At 42.0% G+C, this 26,791-nt stretch overlaps 1 protein-coding gene across 1 annotated transcript; it reads right to left on the bottom strand.

Moving 5' to 3' along the window:
• Positions 1-3,105: 3,105 nt before the first annotated feature.
• LOC146384786 (NLR family CARD domain-containing protein 3-like) lies at positions 3,106-24,199 on the bottom strand. The gene is made up of 11 exons (XM_084929775.1): positions 23,767-24,199; positions 17,487-17,618; positions 17,319-17,402; positions 16,748-16,864; positions 12,815-12,887; positions 12,450-12,651; positions 10,530-12,327; positions 8,212-8,382; positions 7,104-7,277; positions 4,599-4,645; positions 3,106-4,454 (listed from the first exon to the last, which is right to left on the bottom strand). Exons 2-11 carry the CDS (start codon positions 17,573-17,575, stop codon positions 3,922-3,924), a joined length of 3,288 nt encoding a protein of 1,095 aa, XP_084785901.1. The 5' UTR covers positions 17,576-17,618; positions 23,767-24,199; the 3' UTR covers positions 3,106-3,921.
• Between the last annotated feature and the right edge of the window lie 2,592 nt (positions 24,200-26,791).

Below are 26,791 nucleotides of genomic sequence, written 5' to 3'. Positions count from 1 at the left end.
TCTATCAATAGTTTCTAAGTTATAGCTTTTTAAGAAGCAGAAAATCTCATCACTGTAAAATATGAAGAGATCCAACAGTCAGTGATAACTTTAATGAAAGTGATCAGAGATCTTACAAAGAGCCACAGAAAGTAAGTGAGGATTAAATCCAGGCAACATGAAGCACGAGGAGGGTGAAGCTGATACATGTGAGCTGCATCAGTGACAGGAGGAACTCAGCCTCACACATTTTACACCAATCACAACAAGTTCTTACTTTTTGATCTGGTTGTGACAAACTAAACATTATTATATATATATATAACTTCTGTCTTGCTAGCTTGCGCTGCGCTCAGTGGATCTGCGCTCGACAGTGCAGCCTAGGCGGAGTAGTCGAACTTCAATAATTACTTCCTCCAAACCATCAACGTGTCTTTTAGACCCCATTCCTACAAAACTGCTCAAAGAAGTCCTGCCATTAATTAATGCTTCAATCTTAAATATGATCAACCTATCTCTAATAATCAGCTATGTACCACAGGCCTTCAAGCTGGCTGTAGTTAAACCTTTACTCAAAAAGCATCTCTAGACCCAGCAGCCATAGCTAGTTATAGGCCAATCTCCAACCTTCCTTTCATATCAAACATCCTTGAAAGAGTAGTTGTCAAACAGCTAACAGATCATCTGCAGAGGAATGGCTTATTTGAAGAGCTTCAGTCAGGTTTCAGAGCTCATCACAGCACAGAAACAGCTTTAGTGAAGGTTACAAATGATCTTCTTATGGCCTCTGACAGTGGACTCATCTCTGTGCTTGTCCTGCTAGACCTCAGTGCAGCGTTCGATACTGTCGACCATAATATCCTATTAGAGCGATTAGAACATGCTGTAGGTATTACAGGTACTGTGCTGCAGTGGTTTGTATCATATCTATCTAATAGACTCCAGTTTGTGCATGTAAATGGAGAGTCCTCTTCACACACTGAGGTTAATTATGGAGTTCCACAGGGTTCAGTGCTAGGACCAATTCTGTTTACATTATACATGCTTCCCTTAGGCAGCATCATTAGAAGACATAGCATACATTTACACTGCTATGCAGATGACACCCAGCTCTATCTGTCCATGAAGCCAGATAACACACACCAATGAGTTAAACTGCAGGAATGTCTTACAGACATAAAGACCTGGATGGCCGCTAACTTTCTGCTTCTTCATTCAGATCAAACTGAGGTTATTGTACTCGGCCCTGAGAATCTTAGAAATATGGTCTCTAACCAGATTCTTACTCTGGATGGCATTACCTTGGCCTCCAGTAACACTGTGAGGAACCTTGGAGTCATGTTTGACCAGGACATGTCCTTCAACGCACATATTAAACAAATATGTAAGACTGCTTTCTTCCATTTGTGCAACATCTCTAAAGTTAGAAATATCCTGTCTCAGAGTGACGCTGAAAAACTAGTTCATGCATTTATTACTTCCAGGCTGGACGACTGTAATTCATTATTATCAGGAAGTCCTAAAAACTCCCTGAAAAGCCTTCAGCTAATCCAAAATGCTGCAGCAAGAGTACTGACAGGGACTAGAAAGAGAGAGCAGATTTCTCCTGTTTTGGCTTCCCTTCATTGGCTTCCTGTTAAATCCAGAATTAAAATCCTGCTCCTCACATACAAGGTCTTAAATAATCAGGCCCCATCTTATCTTAATGACCTTGTAGTACCATATCACCCTATTAGAGCACTTCGCTCTCACACTGCAGGCCTACTTGTTGTTCCTCGAGTATTTAAAAGTAAAATGGGAGGCAGAGCCTTCAGCCTTTCTCACTCACTAGGTGTTAATAGACCTCTCTGCATTAATCACACTTTTTATTGCTTGCTCATAGAGGGTCATTGATTGTTGGGTTTTTCTCTGTATGTGTTATTGTAGGGTCGACCTTACAATATAAAGCACCTTGAGGCGACTGTTTGTGTGATTTGGCGCTGTATAAATAAAATTGTGAGATTTCATCAGAGATGTAAAAATTGCAGCTGATGTTACTGTGTCAAAGTTACCGAGGCTGGAACACAGAAACATTAAATAGATTTTTTCTTCACCTAATTTATTTATTTTTTCCAGCATAAAAACCTTTTAAAAATATGCTTTAGTTCAGATTTTAATCCAGAAATTCAGTAATGAACATATAAAGATCACCTGTGCAAAAATTTCTGTTTCTAAAGTGAAAAAGTAAAAAAATTATAGCACTTTTAATAAATGTTTAGGTGTTTCCAGCCCGGCCCAATTTTGGCACATATTGGACACCATATGTAAGTAGTAGGCGAGGGCTAGTTCTTTTTGGTTCAGCTGCTAACAAGATGGTGTATTGGTCAGAATACAGGAAGGAGGACAAGAGGCTGTCACAGTCAGCTGGTTTATTGTCACCTCAATGCTCAGTGTTGCCAGCAGTCTGTAGTAACATATGTTGCCATTAGACTAAATATATAGATAGATAAGTATTTATTGTCATTGTCAGAGAACAATGAAATTGCGTTTGGAGCTTCCGTACAACCCATAAATACAATAATAAAGAAAATAATAAATACCCCTTAAAACCCAAGTGTAAATATTTAACCCAGTGTGACTCCAGTGCAATAAGACAATCCTTAGCAACAACATGAGAACATGACAAGTAATGTTCATAAGAAATTCAGACAAAGACCTGAGAAACATGACAAAGTACAACAATGCAACCCATACAATATTATTATTGTACTGTGAGATATGATGTCAGATATGATAGTTATCTATTTAAGAAAGAGGGGTGGGGGACAGGAGGGGGAAAGAGAATAAAGATATGATGCACCAATGCAGACCAGCTCAGTGCTATTAAAGAGTTGGATATGGTTATTGTCCGTGAGAGGGGGGCAGAGAGTTCAGAAGCCTCAGCCTGTGGATACAGGCTGTTGGCCAATCTGGATGTTCTGGCCTGTATAGACCTGTACCTTCTCCCTGAGGGCAGCAGGTGGAAAAGGTGGCGCGCAGGGTGATGTTGGTCCCGCAGGATACTATGCACCCTCCTCAGACAGCGAGTGGGGAAGATATTACTAATCTCTGGCAGACTTGTTCCAATAATTCTGCCAGCTTCTTTCACCGCCCGCTGGAGTGCTTGCTGATCGGCCTTGGTGCAGCTGGGGAACCACACTAGAAATCCATACGTCAGAACACTGCTGATGGCACAGTTGTAGAAGTTCAACATCAGAGATCTGGGAATGTGTGCGCTCCGCAGTCTCCTCAGGTAGTAGAGGCGCTGTTGGGCCTTCCGTGCAACTGAGGTGATATGGTTGCCCCAGGACAGGTCCTCGGTCACAGTTACCCCCAAGAATTTAAAACTACTCACCCTCTCCACCGCCTCACTGCCAATGAAGAGAGGCAGATGGTTGTTATGACCCTTCCTCCGGAAATCTACAATGATTTCCGGAGGAAGGGTCATAACAACCATCTGCCACTGTCACACCAGCAGTGGTTCAACTAATATAAACTCAAACAATATCTAATATGATAAACCTACACATGCATGCATGCATATACATGTCCATGACATAATATATAATAACTCAAATTATGCAAATATTACATAACTTTGTTCAAACACACAGAGAATACCACATGAAAATGTGCTGCTACAACTCAGTAGAAAGTAATTCAAGCTGCGGCAAACCTCAAGATTGCAAATAAACATATTTAAGGTAAGTTACTTTTCAAGTTGCTATACATCAATACAACCATTACATCCCAAATTGTAATAATATGTATGCATTAAGTCCGTAGTAACTACATAAATTGGAAAAATAAACTAAAAAAAAAAAAGAATTGAAAATCGTTTGTGAGTGAAAGAGACAGACATGTACAGACTGAACTATCTGTTCAACAGTCAGTGTTTCTCTAACAGGACGACCCTCTTCACACTCAGCACAGACACACTGAGGCACCACTTTCTAACCAAAACCCAGGATAAAGAGTATCGGTGAATGTGGTGTTGAAGGTGTGGAGGTGGATCAGAGTGTCAGAGGAGACTCTGTAGAAGGACAGAGTGCCAGCAGGACAGTCCACATACACTGCTGCTCTGTTAGAGACAGAGGAGGAGGAGGAGGAGGAGATGGATGCTCGATTGTTATTGTGACAGACAGCATCAGGACCATCTTTAATGCAGTCCAGACTCCAGGACTGATCGTTGTTTCCAAAAACACAGTTGTAAGTCTCTCCTTTCCTTCTGATTCTTCTGTAACTCACTGATATATCAACCAGTCCTCCCCATTCGACCTCCCAGTAACAGCGACCAGTCAGACCATTTGTGCACAGCAGCTGGGGACGAACATCGAATCTGTCTGGATGATCAGGATACGACTGAACCTCCTCCACATGTGTCACCTTCCTGTTGTTGTCAGACAGTTGGAGGTTTGTGTTCACTGTGTTTGTGTCGATTGTGAGTTGACAGGAATCTGATGGAGAGAACAAACACAATCCAGCTGCAGTTATTGATCCATCATCTGTTCATTGATTGACACTTTGATGATGACTCCTGACATCAGAGATGTGAATGTGTGCTGCTTTGTTTTCATGAATCCCATTAAAAACACACTTACACTTCCTCAGACCTGGTCTCAACCATTGTTCTCCAGCAGGCTCCACCCTGAAAGGAGGAGGGGGGTCAGAGCAGCACAGTCAGCATGCACACATGGACATTACACGGCTCTCATACACAGACTGCTAGTGTTAGGATGGAAAATGATTAAATAAAGCTGCTTTTGCTTGATGTTTTATACACATTCCTATTGTGCTCATACAAATGTGGCACTCCATGTAATAAGGGCCAAACGCATTAATTCAGCAATATTCTTAAATTGAATTATTAAGACTGACATGTAGAGCTTGCAAACATGCTTACACATCAATTGTGGAGTTAGAGTCAGGGGGATATTTTTTCTGGGCTGACAGAGTCCGAACACAATGTCCCAGATTTAGATAATCAGTAGAAAATAAGAGGCTAAGAATTGCTGGATAATATTAGTGCAACAAGGTTAGGCTACGGAGGTGTTTTTCCTTTTTTCCAGGAAAGGAGCAGATGGTAGGACAAGGTCAGACATGGACGGAGTGGAGAAGACCCGCAGGAGAGACGGTAGGAGCACCACGTCGCGGTATAAAACTGTATTGCATGCTTACAGCGCCATCCTATTTGTGAAGCAGACCGCGTGTTCACATTGAGGTAACTTGTAACTTCAACTGCTGAAGCCAATAAAATCTTTCCAAAGACAGTCGTTCTCCTCCCTTAAGAAAGAAAAATGAACACAACAAAGTGGCGACCCTGACGGGATTTTTCAACTGGTTTCGGTTCAGCTCACAGAAAGCCTTCAAAATAAAGGTAAGCAGAGCCTGTTGTTTATATCGAAATCTGGATACCAAAGTAGAGGACGGACGCCCTGACGGGTGTAACGGCACCATAAATTTTACTTTATGGCCAAATTCTTCCAGATCTTTGATATAAAGGCTGATTTGTTTTGGTATTGCCCAGTGCCTGGTCAGTGTCTTGCTCAATGGTCAGGTTGGGACTGCCAGTAAGAGTTATAAGACAAAAGGTACATCAGTCCAAAAATTGGAATAGACGGTCCATATTAGACAATTTTGATCTTACATAAAAGTTCTCAGCATATATAAATCAACAGGGATACAGAAAGGAGTTCCAGATGAATAAAAATTCATTCAAAGCCTTCTGTTGATCAACGCTTTCATTTTTTTTACCTTTTTATTTACCTTTAACCTTTTGTATTGTTTATATTGTCTGTTTTGTTATTTAGTGTTCTTCTTGATGCATTTCTCAATCATCCAGGAAAGTAAATCTCCAAAAGTTGATTCTGTTCCTCTGGACATAGCGTTTTGTGGGAGAAACGTTTCGTCATCATCCAGGTGACGTCTTCAGTCTCAGCTGACTGCAGGTTTCAATCTTATAAACAGTACATTTGCATAATGACTGAAACCAGCCCACTGAAGGAACAATGGGCTGGGAGGTCAGTATCATAATTATGCAAATTCTCATCCCCATTGATCAACAACCACTGATCAAGGCCCATTGATTAAATGGGCCTTGTCCATGAGTACCATTCACAGAGCGTTTGGATACTTAGCGTTCTGTTTATTTTTACCTTCATGTTCAGCTCTTTGTGACGGCCTGTCTACAAAAAGCGCTTAATAAGTACACTTTACTTACTTATAAATTGGCAAACCCAACAGTTACCGGGTTTGAGTCTATAGTACTTTGCATAACACCCAATAAGGATTTTAGCCGTATTAATTATGTTCATTACAATGTGCAGAAATTGGCTAACCTGACCAGGAATGCAATAGCTGGACTGTCAGAAAAGTTGATGTCAACGTCAGTTATGACAGTCCAGAACAGGATAGCGTTAGTTATGCTTTTGGCAGAAAAAGGAGGGGTGTGTTCAATGCTTGGGTTGGCTTGTTGTATGTATATTTCAAATTATACAGCTCTGGACGGGTCAGTTACCAGGGCACTGGAAGGATTATGGAAACTGTCACATGAGATGAAAGAATTTTCTGGGATTGATGTTGTCAGATCTCATGTTTGAGGACTCTCATAAACAGATTGATAACAACGGCAGTAAAGGACGAACATGTGCCACCAAACTATCAGATGCCATTGCTGGTTGGGGTCGGGTGAGGAGGAGTCAGGACTGAGTCGAGAGATAAGTTGGAGCCCCAGATGTTGAGAAGTAGAAGGGCTAAATATGTATTGGTCATTTGGTGCTTAGGCTTTTATTATCAAAAGAAACACTGAATCCTTTTAGAAGATAAAATGTCTGTTTGTTTGATGCGTCTGTCTGTAAGACCCAGTAACTATGTGAAGAAGGCCGACAGCTGATTTAGCACTGACTCGACCAGAAGACTCCTCTCCAGTTAAGGCTGAAAGGCTGAGTATCACACTGGATGGGAAGCTGTGGGATAGCAGGCTGAACGAAACACATGTTCCTTTGATTCACACGTAGAATATGTGTGAAAGGGAGAGAATCAGAAAACTCTATCATTCCCTGAGGAAATTAAAATTCTTCCTCCTCTATCAGACATTCTCTCCATACCTGAGAGTGTCCAGGCTCCAGCCTGGATCCTTCAGTCCAGCCGACAGCAGCGTCATTCCTGAGTCTCCTGGATGATTGTAGCTCAGGTCCAGCTCTCTCAGATGGGAGGGGTTGGAGCTCAGAGCTGAGGCCAGAGACGTACAGCCTTCCTCTGTGATCAGACATCCTGACAGACTGCAGACAGAACAACGTGTGAACACCTTTTTTTGTAGTTGCTGTGTTGTTGTTTTTTCTTTTTTTTTGAGCTTGAATGCCACGCACCCATTCCACGCATTCAGTTAATGTTAGCTTTATTTATAGCAGCAGCAATTGAGAACACATAGTGAGGTATAATTAGTTTTTTTCTTTTGCCCATTGTTAATCAGCGGTGCCAGCTTTGCCTTTCACAGTGATTAGGCCATGAGGGTTCTGCACAGTATCTTTGCTGTTCCTAGGACTGCACTCTTCTGGACGCAGATCTCAGACGTCATTCCTGGGATCTGCTGGAGCCACTCGCTCCAGTTACCAAGAGAACCACTGTTTCCTTCACCCTCGACATCTTTTTGAGCTCATCTCACAGCCCGTCGTATTTTTCAGGTTTCTCATATTCCTTCTTTCTCATATTACTATCACTCAGCTACATCTATCACTATGGCTGTCTTCATCTGCTTTTTCTATCGCCTCCTTTAGCCAACTGATGATCTCACCAGTGGGGAAGGGCATAGGTATTGATTGCCCGGATCTTGTTCTTCCCATTCGGCTGACTGCTTAGAACTTGTGGTTGCAGCTTTCCTGGAAGCCACATTTGCCTGTGGGATTCCCAGGTACTTGTAACTATTCTCAATGTCTCAAGGTCTTTTTTGCATTTCCTGCAGTTTTTCCTTAATCTATCATTCATAGCAATGAAAGGGAATTAGTATATCACAAGCACAAAATAGCCCTAAATTCTCTAAATGGACGGTGAATGAATTCACTTTTTAAACATGCAAAAATGTGAAATATGAAAAAAGTCTACAGTACCCAGAGTCTAACACTACGCAAAAGGTTAAACAAAAATAATTTGACAATTATATGATGGGTAGCTGTTTAAATATTAATACAATTTAATGTTTTATGGCTGATTCCTGACCTGAGAAATTCCAGTTTACAATGTGGATTTTTCAGTCCTGCAGAGAAAAGCCTCACTCCTGAATCCCACAGGTCATTGTTACTGAGGTCCAGCTCTCGGAGACTAGAGGACTGGAAGTTGAGAGCAGACAGAACTTCACAGCTTCTCCCTGAAAGGTTACAGCCACTCAATCTGAAAAGCAAGATTTGTGATAAGATTAAATTACTGTAAATGCTGAACCTAGACAACCCAATTCATGGTTAAGAAAATAATCTAAAATTTGAGTTAAAACAAATCTAATAAAACATTAAAATTTTTCTTTGTGAAAACACAAATCAACCTCTGTCTAAATATACCTGTTGGCATAAACAGAAGGCACTATTGGTCACTTTCTTGGCCCAAACAAATCTCTTCTAAGGGACACTTAAGTGTTGCACCTCTACCAGATGCTTTTGGTCAGTAAGCTTCTGGTATGATCACACTTGTTGGAAAGTTCATAGCAGAAATGAAAAAGGAGATAACAGACTACACTGAAGGCGAGTTATAAGCTGAGCTATGATTAGCTAACTAAAGTATGTGTAATTGATATAAAGAACAAAACTCCTGTCCTTGAAGACAACATTGTGAGTGAAAAACATGAGGCTAGCAAATCTCGCAGACGAGGCTGAAGGATCAGATCTAGAATGCATGCAGAAAGTATTCACAGCAGTTCAGTTTTCTACAAGTTGTCATGTTAGAGCCTCATTCCAAAATGAATTAATCACACCAATCATGCCTTGCCGGCTTAAAAGGCTGTGCTGTTAGTCATTAGATTGTTGTTGTTGGTATGTGTTGGGCTGTTAAATAAAGCAGCATGCTGAAAAGCATGAAACTGTGGTTGGGTCTGCCGTGTGATGTTTACAGTGGCGCCAAAACCCAGGAGGGGGCGTGGCAGTCCCAAGACCGGGCCAGCCAGGGAAGGAGCTGGCCCAAAAAGTGGCCGAGCTAGTGGCCACACAGCGAGAGCAGGCGGCGGGGTCTTGCTGCCGGTGGGAAGAACTGCAAGACTGATCCGAGTGCCGGATGCAGCGGATCGCGAGTCTGGCAGCTCGGATTGGTTCCTGGCCGCCACCTCCGCCACCCCCACCCACGACCCTCGACTGCACAGCGTCTGTTCTGGCATCCGGGGTGAAACCAGCTAGGACGCAGCCTGTCAGCGCACCCATCATCACTCCTTGGGTGGGAGTGGCTGTCGGCCAGCAGGGGCCTGCACCCGTCGTGGCTCCCGGGAGGAGGGCCGCGGAGCGACCAGCGTGTTTTCACGGACCGGAAGGAGGTGGAGGCGCACAAGGGTCCTGCTAAGCCTGAGGTCACCGTGCCGGCTGGTCTAGCGGTGTCCTCGCTAAAGGTCAGCACACCATGTGGTCCTGCACGCCAGCCGCCTGCCAAGCCACTTGGGAGCCTCCGCTTACATCTGCAATTGCCACATGGGTGGCCCCCGGATTAGATCAGGATACGTGGGCAGCCACCTGAAGTCACACTTCCCTATCACTGAGCCGCTGTAGGGGAGATGGACTCACCTGCACGGCATATGCAATCACGCCTCGTCTAAATGTATTTAATATGAAACAAACAAACAAAAAATAAATAAATAAAACGTAAGGAAGTATTCACAGCCATGCCACTCAAAATTAAGCTCAGGTGTATCCTGTTTCCACTGATCATTTGTTAGATATTTCTACAAGTTGAATAGAGTCCACCAGTTGACTGGCTTTGATTTTTAAAGGCACAGGCTTTTCTATATATGGTCCCAATTTTTGAGAGAGCATTTCAGGGCAAATAGAGAGGTGACCAAAGATCTGATGTTTACTCTGACAGGTCGAGCGTTGCTCTGTGAAGAGAGGAGAACCTTCCAGAAGAACAACCAGTTATGCAGTACTCCACCACTCTGCCTTCATGGTAGAGTTGCCAGACGGAGGCACTTCTCAGTAACAAGCACACGACTGTCTGCCAGCAGCTTACTCAAAGGCCCAGAAGAACTCCCAGACGACGAGAAACAAAATTCTTTGTTCCGATAAAAGATTGAACTCTTTGGCCAGAATGCCAAATGTCATGTCTAAAGGAAACCAGCTATAGGTCATCACCTGGCCAATACCGTCTCTACAGGTGAACAGGTGGTGGCATCAGGATGCTGTGGGGAAGGTTTATGGCAGCAGGAACCAGGAGACTAGTCAGGGGAAGATGAATGCAGCAATTTACAGACATGTCTTTGATAATGACTGGCTCGAGAGGACTTTTGACAGCTGAATTATTTTGAATATTTCACAAATTCAAAAAGGAATGACCACATATTTACTTACAGAGCTCTGTTGGAGGCTTTTACCACTGGCAGCAGCCTCAGAAGAGCCTCCTCTGAAGCAGAGTATTTCTTCAGGTCAAACACATCCAGATCTTTTTCTGATGACAGTAAGATGAAGACCAGAGCTGACCACTGAGCAGGAGACAGTTTATCTGTGGAGAGACGTCCTGAACTCAAGGACTGCTGGATCTCCTCCACTAGAGAACGATCATTTAATTCATTCAGACAGTGGAACAGATTGATGCTTTTCTCTGCAGACAGATTCTCACTGAGCGTCTTCTTGATGTACTGGATCATTTCCTGATTGGTTTGTGAGCTACTTCCTGTCTGTGTCAGCAGACCTTGTAGGATGGTCTGATTGGTCTGCAGTGAAAGACCCAGGAGGAAGCGGAGGAACAAGTCCAGGTGTCCATTTGGGCTCCGTAAGGCCTTGTCCACAGCAGTTTGGTAGAAGTTTTTCTCTGTAGATTCTGTTGTGTCAGAGTTCTTGGAGGTTGTTTGTTGTTCTTCCAGCAGATTGAGTCCAGAGTTGATGAAGGTCAGATGGACATGAAGAGCAGCCAGAAACTCCTGAACACTCAGATGGATGAAGCAGAACACCTTGTCCTGGTACAGTCCTCTCTCCTCTTTAAAGATCTGTGTGAACACTCCCGAGTACACTGAGGCTGCTCTGATATCGATGCCACACTCTGTCAGGTCTGATTCATAGAAGATCAGGTTTCCTTTCTGCAGCTGATCAAAAGCCAGTTTTCCCAGAGACTCAATCATCTCCCTGCTCTCTGGACTCCAGTGTGGATCTGTCTCAGCTCCTCCATCATACTTGACCTTCTTCACTTTGGCCTGAACCACCAGGAAGTGGATGTACATCTCAGTCAGGGTGTTGGGCAGCTGTCCCCCCTGCCTGGTTTCCAGCACATCCTCCAGAACTGTAGCAGTGATCCAGCAGAAGACTGGGATGTGGCACATGATGTGGAGGCTTCGTGATGTCTTGATGTGGGAGATGATCCTGCTGGACTGCTTCTTATCTCCAATTCTCTTCCTGAAGTACTTCTCCTTCTGTGGGTCAGTGAACCCTCTGACTTCTGTCACCATGTCAACAAACCCAGGAGGGATCTGATTGGCTGCTGCAGGTCGTGTGGTTATCCAGAGGTGAGCAGAGGGAAGCAGTTTCCCCCTGATGAGGTTTATCAGCAGCACATCCACTGAGGTGGACTTTGTAGGGTCAGTTAGGATTGTAGTTTTGTAGAAGTCCAGAGGAAGGCGACACTCATCCAGACCATCAAAGATGAACACAACCTGGGAGTCTTCAAAGCTGCAGATTCCTGCTTCTTTGGTTTCAGTAAAGAAGTGATGAACAAGTCCCACCAAGCTGAACTTCTCCTCTTTCAGCACATTCAGCTCTCTGAAAGTGAATGGAAACATGAACTGGAAGTCCTGGTTGGCTTTGCCTTCAGCCCAGTCCAGGGTGAACTTCTGTGTTAGGACAGTTTTCCCAATGCCAGCCACTCCCTTTGTCAGCACAGTTCTGATTGGTTCATCTCTTCCAGGTGAGGCTTTAAAGATGTCTTCTTGTCTGATGGTTGTTTCTGGTCTGTCTGGTTTCCTGGATGCTGTTTCCATCTGTCTGACCTCATGTTCATCATTGACCTCTGCAGTCCCTCCCTCTGTGATGTAGAGCTCTGTGTAGATCTGATTCAGAAGGGTCGGGTTTCCTGCTTTAGCGATGCCCTCAAACACATGCTGGAACTTCTTCTTCATGACAGACTTGAAATGATGTTGAAAACCTTCAGTGGGAATTTCTAAAAAACAAATTAATTAAATCTCAGTCAAGAATTTATTAAGTACACATGCATGTTGTCCATCTGCAAGATTTTAGTTAATGTAGCATTCATTAACCAGCTCAAATCTTCATGTTTCTTACTGCGCAGCAGACGGTCAGCCAGCTCCTCCTCATTCAGTCTCCTCAAGAAGTCCACTGTGATCTTCACAAATGCCTCTCTGCTTCTGCTCTTCTCATCATCCTCCCTCTGACTCTCTAAGCATTCTGGGTAATCTGGACTCAGAAGCTTCTGGATCTTCTTCAGCTCGTTCTTCACAAACGTGATGATGTTGTCCTCCAGCAGCTGGAACAGAATACTTTATGAATGAGCCAATCAGGCTGAAATCATGGAGCCAAACATCAGATCCATGTTGGACACACTGACACTCCGCTGGTCTACAAAGAGCAGCATGGAGATGACTGTGGACAGAATAGATGTAAAAAGTAGTTGTTGTACATGTACAGACCATAAATATGGAGTCCAGCTGTGTTTGATGGGCAGACTGACCACGTTGAACCTCTGAGCTCTCCTGGTCCACTCTGTGGCGGAATCATCATCAATTCAGCCAGTGATATTTTGACAAAGACATTTATTTAGATGTCTGCTCGTAGTCATATATGGTATAATTTCAGCTGATCGTACTAAAAATCAACAGCTCAGCTTAGTTTTTTTTTACTTTAAGTTTCCCAACTAAAAGCCAACATCAGCTGCTAACAAATTCTCTTTGGATGACAGTTGTAAAGAAAACATAATGAAATAGTTAAATAACAATCAATCGTCTAAGATATGATTAATTCCTCTCTCAGCTCAACGACCATCCGGTCGTTAAGTCTGACGTCACTAGCCGTGTCTGGGTCTAAACTCTGCTGCAGGTAGTGATGTGCGGATCGATCCTGAAATATCGATTCCTCCGATACCAATCATTTATGTTCTAGAATCGATTCTCACATTAAAATATCGATATTTTAGTAATTTAGAGTAAATTTGTAGTTTATCATTAACAGGAACACAGTGGAAAGAAACTATAACATTCGGATTGTCTACATTCAAAGGAACTACTTCCTCTTCCGCCTTTCATAGTCATGTGTGAAATACGGCTGTCTGTCTCGCAGCCCCTTGGCGTGCACACTCACAACAATGGCTGAGCGTAATTGGAGTCATGTGCGAACGTATTTTACCTCCACAAAAGCTGAGACGTGGTTTGCGATACATGTGGCAAAAACGTGAGGTAGTGTGGCCACACTAGGGAGATATTCAAAAGGGCTGCTGGGGGGATAAATACATTTTACAGTGTTTATTTATCGGATAAAATACGTTAAATGTCCGGAAACAGCGGGGGTGTCCAAATTCAGAGGCTGCTTCCACCTGAGGACCCGGCCTTCGTGGTCTAAAGAAAGCCGGGTAGTGCGTCACGAGCTCCCTCGGTGGAGTGAAACTCGGCCGTCTGCTCCTTGCTATCTAAAATATAACCGGGCACTGACTTAACTCTCGACCGTCTCACACTTCTGTTTAATCAGTTTTCTGTTTGACGTTTATTCAGCTGTGTGAAACCCCAGAGGAACCCACCCGAGGGATTAATAAAGTTAAATTTAATTTAATCTAATCTAATAACTTTAATCTCAGCCAAACCGATTTACTCACGAACAAATAAAACACTGAAAAAACCAAACAATAACATTTTTAAGTTATCTAAGTGACTTATATATCATGTTTAACCCGAGTAGCGAAAGACCGCGGGGGTTTGAAAATGATGTGTCGATCGGCTCAGATATTTGAAGCTACATTCTCACCTGAAAATATGTTAAAAGTTTTTTTGCGACCCAGAAAGAGAAATAAGAGTAATATTAAAACTAAGTTGCTGCCATCATTGTTAGAGACTGGATTTAGCTGGGCCGCGCTATGAATTCTGCGATATGGTTTTTCAATTTTGTTGTCCGGGTGGAAAATCAGGAGAAATTCGGGAGAATGGTGGCTCCGGGAGATTTTCGGGAGGGGCACTAAAATTCGGGATTCTCCCGGAAAAATCGAGAGGGTTGGCATGTATGGTTGTGGCAACATCACTAACCTCGTCAAACACCTCAAAGTAAATCATATCACAGAATATGACGAGCGTATGTTGAGGTGAACTGAAGAGGAGGACAGGGACAGGTGCTGCTAGGGCGAGACAGACGTCCTTTGGTGCTGCAGGCAGGCAAGGTGTTCAAATAGCGCACAACTTCAGTTTTTTTATTTCTATATGATGAACCCTGCATTATTAAGTGATAAGAACAAGAATCTGATGTCCTGTAATCATTATGACGCTATAATTTGAGATACAATAAATAAAATAAGTTTTTGTACAAAGTATCGGTATCGGATCAGTATCGTCGATACCACCCTGAATATTACTTGGTATCGGATCGGAAAGGAAATCAGTGGTATCGCACATCACTAGCTGCAGGTCCATATATCAAACGATCACTATGGCATTACTGAGAGTTGAAAAACTGTCTAAAGTCTTTCATCTTTAATAAAATGATCAGCGTTCTGCTCTACCAGGTGTAACAATTGAGTTTAACATCCAGGCATCCATGAAAACGGAATTTATGACATTTAACGGACTTAGAAGTTAGCAGGAAGTTAGCTCGCTAGCTTCTATCTAAATACAATATAGCATGTCCTGACTGAGAGATTTTGGAAACAAATTCAAACGTACAGCTCTGTTATCACTTCCAACATAAATGAAGACAGAAAACTAAACAGCAGTGACGTTTGTAGGGTTACTGAAGTTTGGCTAGCTGGTATATAATGATGTGCTACGTGACCGCTAGCGACACAGCTATGTTAGCATAATATAAACAAGCTAACTTTTTTTCCACTTGATAAAAGTTAACGTGAGTGTTCTCGGTGGTCAGGAACAAATGTAATTGCATGGCAGGATGCTGTAAAAGGACCAAACTTCAGCCAGGAGAACAACTGAGATAATCCATCCACAACACGAGGTTAGTCATTCATATACTGCTGCATGGGCTGGGCTGTAGTTACATCCTAAGGTTTTAAAAACTGAGCTTAAATAAATGATTAGCGGTAATCAAAGCCGAGGGAGGTCAACAGTGATCACTGACTGTTTTAGGAGCTTTTTGAGATTAAATAGAAGAAAATACAAAACATTAAACATGTTAAGAACACAAAAGCCATATTAAACACAGACTACTTTAGGCCCGGAAGTAGGATTCGTCACGTCATCACTTAACGACCGGATACTTGAAGTAGATAATTATGTCTCTCAAACTTCACCATTTTTTGGATCATCGTGTTGGACACGAGTACAGAGCTGCTAACTGTCTCTGACTCATCTGTGTCCTGGTAAACAACCACATTCATATCCAAGAGGTTGAAATCTCACAGTTTTGTCATAAACGAACCACAGAGAGGTTCCTGTATTAACGTTTACTGACAAAGGTTTCATCAGATCAGAGTAGCACAGACAATATGGTTTGGATCAGACGATGGGATGAATCGTTCAAACCCTGAGTCAGGATGCTCAGGTGTCATTTGGTAGCAGAACGTTTGTGCTATACAGAACCAGTATGTGCAATGGTTTGGGCCTCCTGCTTTATTTCGTTTTAAAATGGGTCAGTCAGTTACAGTGTGGGAAGGTTTCTTGTAATTAAAACAATAAACTTTGTTTTTTAATGAATGAGATGCTCTATAGTTTTTAGTTTCTCAATTTTTTGTCGATACATCCGCGAGATCTTCAACTAACACCTCCAGCAGACCTTCAAGAGAGGTTCGCTCTGAGTTCCTGAAGACTCTGGATGTTCTAGCGCTGTGTTGGTTGACTCATCTCTACAATGTTGCGTGGTTATCAGGGGTAGTGTCTCTAGATTGACAGACTGTGGTGGTTCCCATCTTTAAGAAGGAGGACCAGTAAGTTGCACTCTTTCCCAGTGGGTGATGGACTCTGTCAGGGCTGCCCTTTGTCACCGATTCTGTTCAGAATTGCCACGAGGCTTTCACTTGGGTGGTCTCAGAATATCCTCTCTGGTTTTCACAGATGATGTGGTTCTGCTGGCTTCATCGAGTGATGGCCTTCAGCCCACACTGGAATGATTTGCAGCTGAATGTGAGACCTACTAACCCCTAACCTGGCTGAGCTCTACTCTTAAAAACGAAACAAAAACACAGAAAAATCTTAATATCCATAAGATGAAAAACACTGCATAGGTGGCACCAACCTGCTTACTTAGTGTTTTTAACAGAAAACAAATGGAAATGTACAGAGTCCACCAGACCTACCCAGTCCTCTTACGCCCACCACAAACCTTACACAAACAGATAAACGAGGAGGTATAACAACATTCAACAACACCAAGCAGTTAAATCAGCTCTCAAAGAGTTGATGTTACTAGCCGCTCACCTCTCTGCAGCAGACACCTGCTGGACTTTAAAATCAATGGGCTGATGTCTAGACCGGTCACTCTTGAAGGACACACAGCTGGGTCCAGCTTCAGGTCCAGCTGGACTCCCATGGGTCCTGTTAGGGAGGAAACATTTTTTTTAATTTGCAGCTACAGAAGCTGATGAAGGTTAGGATACCTTCATCATCCTAAAGACAAACTGGATTGCAGGCTGAGCATGAGCAGAAGGAAACTCCAAACTAGTGTTGGCAGTGGGCATGCTGGTTTTGGTCAGTTTAGCCACGAGGCTAAAGTCAAACTACCCACTGCTAGCATTTGTTTCTATAACAGTTCAGGATCCAGATGTCTGATGTCTAAATTTCCACAACTTCTTAAAATAAATAGTTAAAAACAGCCAATTCTGTCAAAATGTGGCTTCAAACCAGATAAAAATGACAAAAAGTTACAGCTGAGCCTGTGTGTCCTTTGAGACATTTTAGATCATTTTAAAAACCACGAAGCAAAAAGATCATCATCACTTACATCAGACAACAAACTGACAACACAGAGTTCATGTTACTAACAGCTCACCTCTCTGCAGCAGACACAGGCAGGTCTTCTATGGGAGGGCTTTTAGACTTGTCACCCTCTCTGGGTGGAGGTCCAGGTGGGTTCCTGTGAATAATGATGGAGCAGAGATGTGAGTGCTGAGCTGTGACATGGAGAAGAGTCACGGACAGTTAGAGATGGTCATCTCACCTCTGAGCTTTGGTCTGGCTCTCATGTTCCCCACACAGAGTGGTTTTAGAGGGAGGGGCTCCCTTCTCTCTGTCCTCACACTGATCCATGCTGCTCAATCCAAATCAGCTCACACACACTTTCTACCTTCACCTGCAGAGGAAACACGAAGCATTCAAGTGCACATCAACTGAGAGCTGCAGAGGTCGTGTCTGATGTGTTGCTCCATCTGAGTGCAGATAACATGAAGTATCTGCTGTAGTTGTAGGACTGACCATCACATATCAATAAGGGATCAATAATAACAGCAACAAGCAGCGTTATTCTTAGAGACTGTACAGACTTCTACAACATTATGTTATAAATTATAAAATAAATAAATGTTCATATCAAATAAATGTACTTATGACAGTATCATGTTAATGAGAGGAAAAATAACGTTCACATTACAGAAATAAACTGAATGTTGTTCTTGTGCAGAGCGTTCACTGCACAGTGTTTCCTGTTTCCTTTCATTTGATAAAAACTGTAAATGTTCAGAGACAGACGATCAAACTGAGTCGGAGTTGCACTGACACATATGGAAAGAATAAAATACACTGCTGTTTACACTTAGCTAGATTAACGTGATGGTGTTGTGTTTAGTATGTTGCTCTGTTGTTTTGCTTGTTTTCTCTTCTTTTTCTCTCAACAGGTGATCCAGGAGATTTTTCTCCTCTTTCTCTTTTTAAGTTTCCTTTCTCACTGTCCCTCTTCCCTTCTGTTTTTCTTTTCCTTCATCTTTCTCTCTCCCTTTCCTATCCCTCAGTCATGTCTGTCCCGTCTGTAACAACTGAAAATAAAATAAAATAAATAATAACAACAAAGGTCGATCAAATGGACCAATACGGCAAGGCCGTGATGATCCATTTGGCAAAGTAAATCCATCGGGTCTTCTTGTTGGTCTTCAGACAACAATTCTGAGGGCTAAAGAACCAAACGGGACAGGAAAAAAAAAAAGACAAGTTTGTAAAGTTTATCCAGCATGATAAGGTTTTACTTTGCCACTAGCCCCTCTCCAGAGACTTCCAGTCTTGTTGTATGGGATTATTTTAAGGACTATATCAGTGGCCAGATTATTCATTATTAAGTAAAAATTTAAAAGCTTTACACCTCAAAGTCACAAACTTACTGCAATGCAATTAATGACTTTCTAGCTAAACTTAACATTCTTGAAATTCCAGAATGTAAAACAGGCTGGATGAACCCTTCTTCTAGCTTCTGGTGTCATTGGAACAACTTGGTAATAAATACAGTCAACCAGTATCACACACTTTAAGAAACTTGTAAGCCAGGCACTGTATTTGTTCCCAGATATCAGACTCAAGCCCCCCACCTCCACCAGCCTACACTATTAGGAACTATCCAACAATTGAATCCAACCAACAGAGTGCCTCTTGAGCCAAACGCAAAACATTATGGGAAGAAGACTTGGACATGACATGGGCCTGTATACTCAAACATGTCAACACAACATCATTATGTGCTCTCCACTGTTTGATCCAAGTGGTGCATACAGCCCACTTTTCAAAATCCAGATGATCTCGTATCCATACTGAACTCACTCCATGCTGTAATCAGGGCAGAGCAATATGGCCAAAAATATTTATCATGATAAATGTTTGAAAATTTGCAATAACGATATAACTGACGCGACACAAAGTGCTTTACAACTCCACAACTTTATTATTCAAAAAAAACCATCACTGATTTTCACTTAAACAAGCAGCTGTTTTTTTATGTGCATGTAATATTATGTTGAAGCACCGTACGCATCACTCCGCGAGGCTCCAGCCTACGATAGCTGTAATGCTCCGTAGCTTAGCAAAGTCGTACTAAAACATTTTTGACAGATTTTTGAGCGCCGTGTACGACATAAAATCTGTACGGTAATAATGACGGCCCGCTTGCAGGCTTTACATAAAAATGTGCTTTGTTGTGTATCTGACGGTAAAGCTGAACCAGTTCCACACCAGTGAAGTTGCAGCATTTTTACAAACCAGTTCTGGTTCATCTGTTTCATTCAACGATCCGCTTTCGCCCTTCTCGTTCTCCGTCACCGCCATGTGCGTATGAAAACAAAGGCACTGCGCATGTGCATGTTACTCATATTTTATCGCCATATTTCATTTTCTTATCGTTGCCCAACATTATTCCGGTGTTACCGTGAACGGTATGATACGGCCTGGGCCTGGTTGTAATTGATGCAAAACTGATCCTCACTGATTTGTTCCCTGTTGGCCAGGAGGGCAGTTTTACTGAGGCGGCGGGACGCTGCCCCTCCCACTCATTAACAGTTGTCATGTGACCTCATGTCTAAAAAAAGAGAGGAGGAAAAAAGAGGAGCATCATGCGACTGGAGTAAGTCTCAGGTTTCTTCTTTAAACACAGTTACAAGTTTAACAGTTTTTTTAGTTGTTTTTTTAATTGACCATCACTTTAAGAACTTCATAGTCATCATCAGTGTTTACTGACTGTGTTCATGTTTTCTGCTTGGTAACAGAGGAGGTGGTTTCATCAACTTCCTGTGATCACAGTCATGTGACTGTTAGCTGTTTAGTGTGAGGTGCAGTATAAAACAGTGAAACCTCAGACTGTCGTCTTCTTCCTGCTCTGGTCAACGGTCATCTTCCTGTTTATTTAGCATCTGATAGATTTGATCTTTTCTGATCTTTAAATGTTTGCTTTGCTGAACTTCTGCTCGAGTGGAAGGAAACTGAAATGGTTCCTTCTGAGCTCCTGAAAACACGTCTTTCCTTCTCTTTGTGTTCTGGTACTTTCTCAGCTGCAGGGGCTCTCTCAGTGTTGGGATGGTCAATGAAGGAGTTTTGTGTAGTTCCAGCAGAGACACTAAAACACAACAGTGATTGTGTCTAAACAGACAAACATGAACTAAATGCAGTGAAGCTGCTGTTTGTCTGAGTGTAATCAAATGTCTGAGGGAACACAGGAACATTCATGTATTTCCTCTTTTATTCACTGTGGAGGCTGAACCCTCTCTGAAGTCAGCAGCTTCATTTCACACAAAGGATTAAAGTCGAACATTTTAAACAGGAAGTGATCAGAAGTCTCCACAAGTCTCTGAATCCTGAAACACTGAGAGGAAATCAGCTGTTCAGCTCAGCTGCTGATCATAGGGTCAATATTTCAACCCATCCCCACCAACTCCAGATGTTTGCAGCTGCACATCTATCACATCAAGAAACTTCTGACAGCAAAAACTGACCAAAGGCTGAAAACACGCATGTTGATCTGTGAGGAGCAACAACCTTTAGACAACAGGAACCCATCAGCACTGTTCCCTCTAATGTTTCACGTGTCTGAGCGAACACACAAACTCCCTGAGCGTCCCTTGGACCACTGTGAGCGACAGCAGACGTGTGCACTGTGGTCACGCCAGCATCGAATCCATCCAAGTTACATGTTTATTAAAATAATCAAATTACAGCATTTACATGTATGTTAGACTACTTTTAATTAACTGCTTTAGCCCACTTACAATGAAAATTAAAAACAATCTTGTTGATGACCTGTGTAGCATGTTAACACTATTGGAAGGAAAAATAACCTGAACTCCAATTTTTAAAACACAACTTTCTTTTATTTTTTTTTTTATAAAGCTCTGACTGTATTATGAGTCTGTGGTCTGGGAGAGAGTCTGTAACTCTGTCTGCAAAATACAGTAAATAATGACCAATGTTGGGCAATTAATTATATAGTTACTTCTTCAAAAAAGTAACTGAGTTATGCAAAAAAACGTTTTTTGCAGCTGTTTACCTAAAAATGCAGCCAATGCGTTTTTTAAATAAACATTTCAAACTATTTACAGAACAATCAGCTGTTCTGCATCAAATCTGATGCCACACAAATTATTTGTGCCACTCCAAAAAATAATTTCTGTCCACTATGAGATGAAGGAGAACAACAGCCTGATACCTGCAGGCCTGACAGCAGCAGATGTATCACTGCTGTAACACCTGTAACATTCAGCAGTCGCCTCATTGTTCTGACACACACAACAAAACTATTGACTACACTACACACTAACTACACACTAACTACACAAGATTTGCGCTAAACGTCGCAAATCTCTCACATCTCAAACACACCGTCACTCCTAAAACTTCCCCTTTCCTAAACAACTAAATGCCATGTTGCCATATCATTTTTTGATTGGTCGACATGGTGCATTTTTCCACCAATAGGAAAGGGTGGGTGTTTTGGCGTTGTTTTTGCTCACAGGCTTTCCAGCGCTTTCCTTATAAAACGCTGTTTTTACTGTTTCTTCCTGCAGTAAATATAAACAACGACAGTATTCAGGAAGAAAACCAAACATTGCAGATATTTTATCATAACTCTGGTTGTACGTGGCCGATCAACACAATTTAAAAACTGGTGTAAAGTCCACACTTTCTCCGTCAGTTGTTCCGTCTGTCCTGCTCACATCTCCAATGGTTGTACACGTTGTCATTAACGTGGCTTCACTCCACATCAGCCGCTTTGCTCGCTAAAACACCGGTGTCGGCACATAAGGACGCTGTCATAGCCTGTCAACGTTGATTAGCTGCGTATTAGTGATTGGAGTGGAATTTCCGTCTCTTTTTAGAGAACCGGCTCTTTTGGCTCCGAACCAGATCTTCAGGTTGTTTTGTTGCTTTAATTAATTTATTATTAACAATAATATAAAATTATGCACAAAAGGAATTACTAATGTAAAAAAAAGTGGTTTTATTTATATACGTTTATATATAAATATATGCGGTGGCCCCTAGAGACAAAACACGTACAAACTCCAAAACACATTTCTAGCATGAACTGAACTTCCAAAACAGAGCTACCTAGATCACTGAAATTACACAATTGAAAGCATGTGTGTATTGTTTGTGTATTTATACACAAGCACTCATATATATTCAAATAATTTAAAAAAAATGTTCATTTACCTGTTACTACCACACACCAAATCCGGTGGTTGGTACTTGCTGGCTTGTGTAGCCACTAAAGCTCAACACTGCCCCCTAGCATCCTGGAGCACTGCTGTTGTGTTTTGTACGTGTTTTGAGTTTTTAGTTGTTTTGGAGTTTGTACGTGCTTTGTCTGTAGGGGCCACCGTAAATATACTTTTATTTATTCACTCCACATAAAATGTAATAAATAAATCATATAATACAAAAACCAACTATTTACATTTCAAGTTCTAACTATTTAAATTTTCATATTTTTCCTTTTAAACAAATTTAAAGTGAAACAACACAAAACACTGCAAACCACAACACAATTAAATATAAATTATAATATGAAAAAAAGAAGAAGATGCACATTCTCTGTCATATGGGCCTGCATGAATAAACTTTCTGAATCCTTTATCATCTGCAACTGACAATAGTTGTGGATGATTACTATACCTTTCTAATGTGACCTTGTTGTCCCTGGTTCTCTCTCTCTCCCTCCCGCTCTGTTCCTGTGCTACTGAGTGTAACCACCGCCCCTCCCCCCTCTGCCCAGTGCAAAGCACAAGGCTCACGTGGGGAGTGACGCGGGAAAAAAGTGCCGGCTCGCGTCGTTCACGTCAAACATCCGGCTCTAAGACTCATTTCGTTCGCGACAGACACATCACTACTGCGTATAAATGAATGTAAATCGCATCATTGGCTGGACTATGGGATAAGGTGGCATCGCTCTAATCTCATACAGGAGCAGTCAGTCACTGACTAACACTGCAAAACAGAATTGTTAAAGTATTAATTTTAATTTCAATTCAGGTTAGATTTTTTTCTTTTTTGTACGAAACGCAGATTTTCTGTGCGCAGAGACCGTGCTGGCAGTGCGCAATTGCGCACACGTGCAGCTTAGAGGGAACACTGTCCATCAGCAAGAAATTTACATCAGTCCTTAAAACAGGATTCAAACCTTCCACTTGCAGAGCTGCTAAAACCTGAACCACAAACTTCACCCTGTACTGAAAAAGTCTTCACTGCTATTTTTCTACAGATCATCACTGAAAACATTCAAACTGACTCATCATGGAGTCTTTTTTCCTTGGAACTACAAACAGGACATTAAATGTGTGTTTTAAGACAAAGTCACGCCCACACTGAAAGAAGGATGTGTGTTTAGCACACGTGCTTAACCAACAGCCTCGTTGGTCCAGCTGTGAGTCCGTTACGTGAACTATGGAGCGGCAGATGTGTGCTGTTGGCGCTGGAACTAAGCTGCACACAGCTGATATTAGTCAGGAAACATTACAGACTGCTAAGGTTACCTTCACACGGAGCTTCACACGGAGCTTCACACGGAGACGATCAGTCAGCAGAAACAGGTAGTTCAGGAAAGAGAAAGTAAAGTTTGAGCAGGAAGGAAACACCCACAGGGTTGTGTGACGTTACCGTTATGATCGAGAGCGTTAGAAACTGTCAGTGCTGCATTCAGGTGCACGTGGGAAACTCCCAAATCTCTGGCAGGTTGTCCAAAGGTGATTTATTTCTGCTGGTTTTCTGGAGGTCAAAACACAAACTGCATGATGTCACTGTGACCACCACAGTGACAGGAAGTGTTTTTAAATGACTGAAGCACTGAAATGATGCTAACGGCTGTCGTTAGGCTCACTGACAGCAGTGCTGATGTGTTCATGTCAAACACTGGCTCAGGTCAGACTCCTTCATCCTTCTCCAGCGTGAAGCCGCCCTCAGACACACAGGAGCTCTGACCTTTGACCTCCTGCTACCTTTTTATAAAAAAAAGTTTGTATATTTGAAGCTTCTGATGTGCACGAACATCAGTCCAGCTCCTTTAACTTTGAAGCATCGTGTTGAGTTATTAAAAGCTCTTTGAATTCTGCTTTTATATTTTTATGAGCTCCCAGCTCTGTTTGAGCCTCCAGCTAAAATAAAACATCTGAGCTGAGATTAATGTGACGAACACACATTTATGATAACAGTCCCTGTACACTGACACATCAGTGATGTTTGTTTCTGGGTTTGAGGTCAAAGGTCAGCTTCATACCTGCATCATGTTATTAGTGTTGAACGTGTCACTGCAGAGGTGTCAGTGTGTGTGGAGTTCGTCTTTGCTCCCTGATGAAGGAACGCCTTCGACTTGTTTGAACTGTTTAATCTGAGTTTGTTACTTTTCAGCTGCAGTAACATGTTGATGCTGTGCATCAGCTCCACAAATGACCTTTAGACTGAGGTCACTTCCTGTCACTGTCCTGACAGAGTCTTCAAAGGCTGATGACATCACAGCGACGAAGGTCGCCCTGATCAGTCTCTCCAGCAGACAAACGTGATGTGTTATGGGTTTCAGCCACAGTTTCATCATCGCTTTTTAAAGAGGGAACTTCATCTGACACATTTTCACAGCTTTGAAGTGGAAATGACGCTTTGAAGGAAACACAGAATGGATTTGTCTCCACAAAAGAAACAGCAGCACACTGAGGATCTTGTTAGAGGAAGAAGATTGGTGAAAAAAGGAGAGCTGATGTTAGAAATGAAAGCAAAGGCAGGAGGTGTGTGGACTGTGTGTGTTACTGAAATGTTTGAAGTCTGTTTATAAATCCAGTCATGTTTAGTTCAATATATCGATGTGCTGATCTTTACCATGTTGTTCTGTAGTTATCATGACAAATTAGAACAATGGACCAATTAGCCTGTGACAAAGGAGACGTTCACATCAACGAGTGCAAACTTGTTCTTGGTAAACAGAATAATCTCAACGAGTCAGGGCTGCACATCTAACGTCAATGCTTAAACTTAAAGCTACAGTTGAAATGATAAACAGAGATGTTAACATTACTTACATTGTTATAACAGAAGATTTGCATAACATGGATTTATGAGTTCCAGCTGCAGAAAACTGACTGAACCTGCAAATAACAGCAGCGTGCACGAGCGCTTCCTCCAGCGCTTCCTCCTGAGTGTTTGTGTGTGAGCAGCGCCCAACAGAAACTGACGCTTTGTTAAACCTGAGTAAGGCTGAACTGTGCACTTTAGTTTACAGTGTGTCGCCTCTTTGTCTTTGAACATTAAAGCTGAGCTGATGTTTCACATAAAGTGAAAAATGATCAGCCTAAAGTTTGATGTGCATCACAGCAGCCGCTCACAACGAGAGCTTCAGGTTTTATTGTTTACTCAACAAGAATTTCTGTGTTTTTCTGTTTAATCAATAATCTATAAAAGCTTAAAGGTAGAAAGAAGGGAAACTTACGGTGCCTTCAAAATCTGCAGAGGAAGAATTGTCTCCACACTCGTGTTGTGTGGTTCAAATGCTCTCTGGCTGTGTTTTGTTCTCTCTGCCCATTTCATCGAGGAAACATTGGGAAGATAAAATACCACACATGCACAGGCATGTCACATAAAAGCAGCACATAGTGATGAAAAGTCAAGCATGATCAGAAATGCTTATGAATAAGCTTAATAAGGTAGAAATAAGCTTTCAGATGCAGACTGGTTTGACAACCTTGGTTTTCTGTAGACGTGACTGCTCAGATAAATGAACTGAATATCAAAGTGCAATGCAAGGGCCTGAAATGTACAGCACAGTGAAAGTTGCAACTTCTCTCAAGTCAATTGGGGGACAATATCCTGACTCACATGCTAACACTGAAGGAGGCCATCAGCTGATCAGCCCCACAGGTTCCACGGTAGAAGCACCGCATGGCGAGTTTTCAAGGCAACTTCAAGACATGAAAACGTTTGAGAGTGAACCGTCTCTGCTGTAGCACATGGTTTCTTCTCCTATAGTGTGGATACTGCACCCAGTGATGTTCACAGGTCTGTCCCACTACCTGAGTTTTACTCTTCCCACACATGAGGAGACATGCTCAGAGCATTCTAGCCCTCTTTGGATCTACCTACAGACATTCTCAGTGATGAAGTTCAACAAATCCAGATCCTCTGATCTGATGATCACCTCTCAGGGTTCCATCGCAGACATTCAGCCAGATTTCGCTGCACTTGTTCAAGCCAAAGACAGACTGGATTTTTCTCATTAAACCAGTGAGCTGAATGGAAACATTGTAATCACTTGTTTCTTCTTGTATAAAGTTATTTTATATATTCTAAAGAATCTTTAACATGCTGCAGATTTGTGAAGATTAACAAGTTAAAATAAAACAGTGATGTAATGATTTTTTAAAGTTGTTTATTACTTTTAAAGGATTATTTTACTGTTAACCTACATAACAATTCATACATTTACATAAATATCTACAGAATATTCTTAAACTTCTGATTACCAGTAGGAGAGAAATGGGAGAAAATTAATATTTAGCAGCATTAAGTTAAAGTTAT

Source organism: Perissodus microlepis, chromosome 6, assembly GCF_051167445.1.
Source record: "Perissodus microlepis isolate ML-2025 ecotype Zambia chromosome 6, ASM5116744v1, whole genome shotgun sequence".
Lineage (NCBI taxonomy): Eukaryota > Metazoa > Chordata > Actinopteri > Cichliformes > Cichlidae > Perissodus > Perissodus microlepis.
This window is presented reverse-complemented; position numbering and strand designations above follow the sequence as displayed.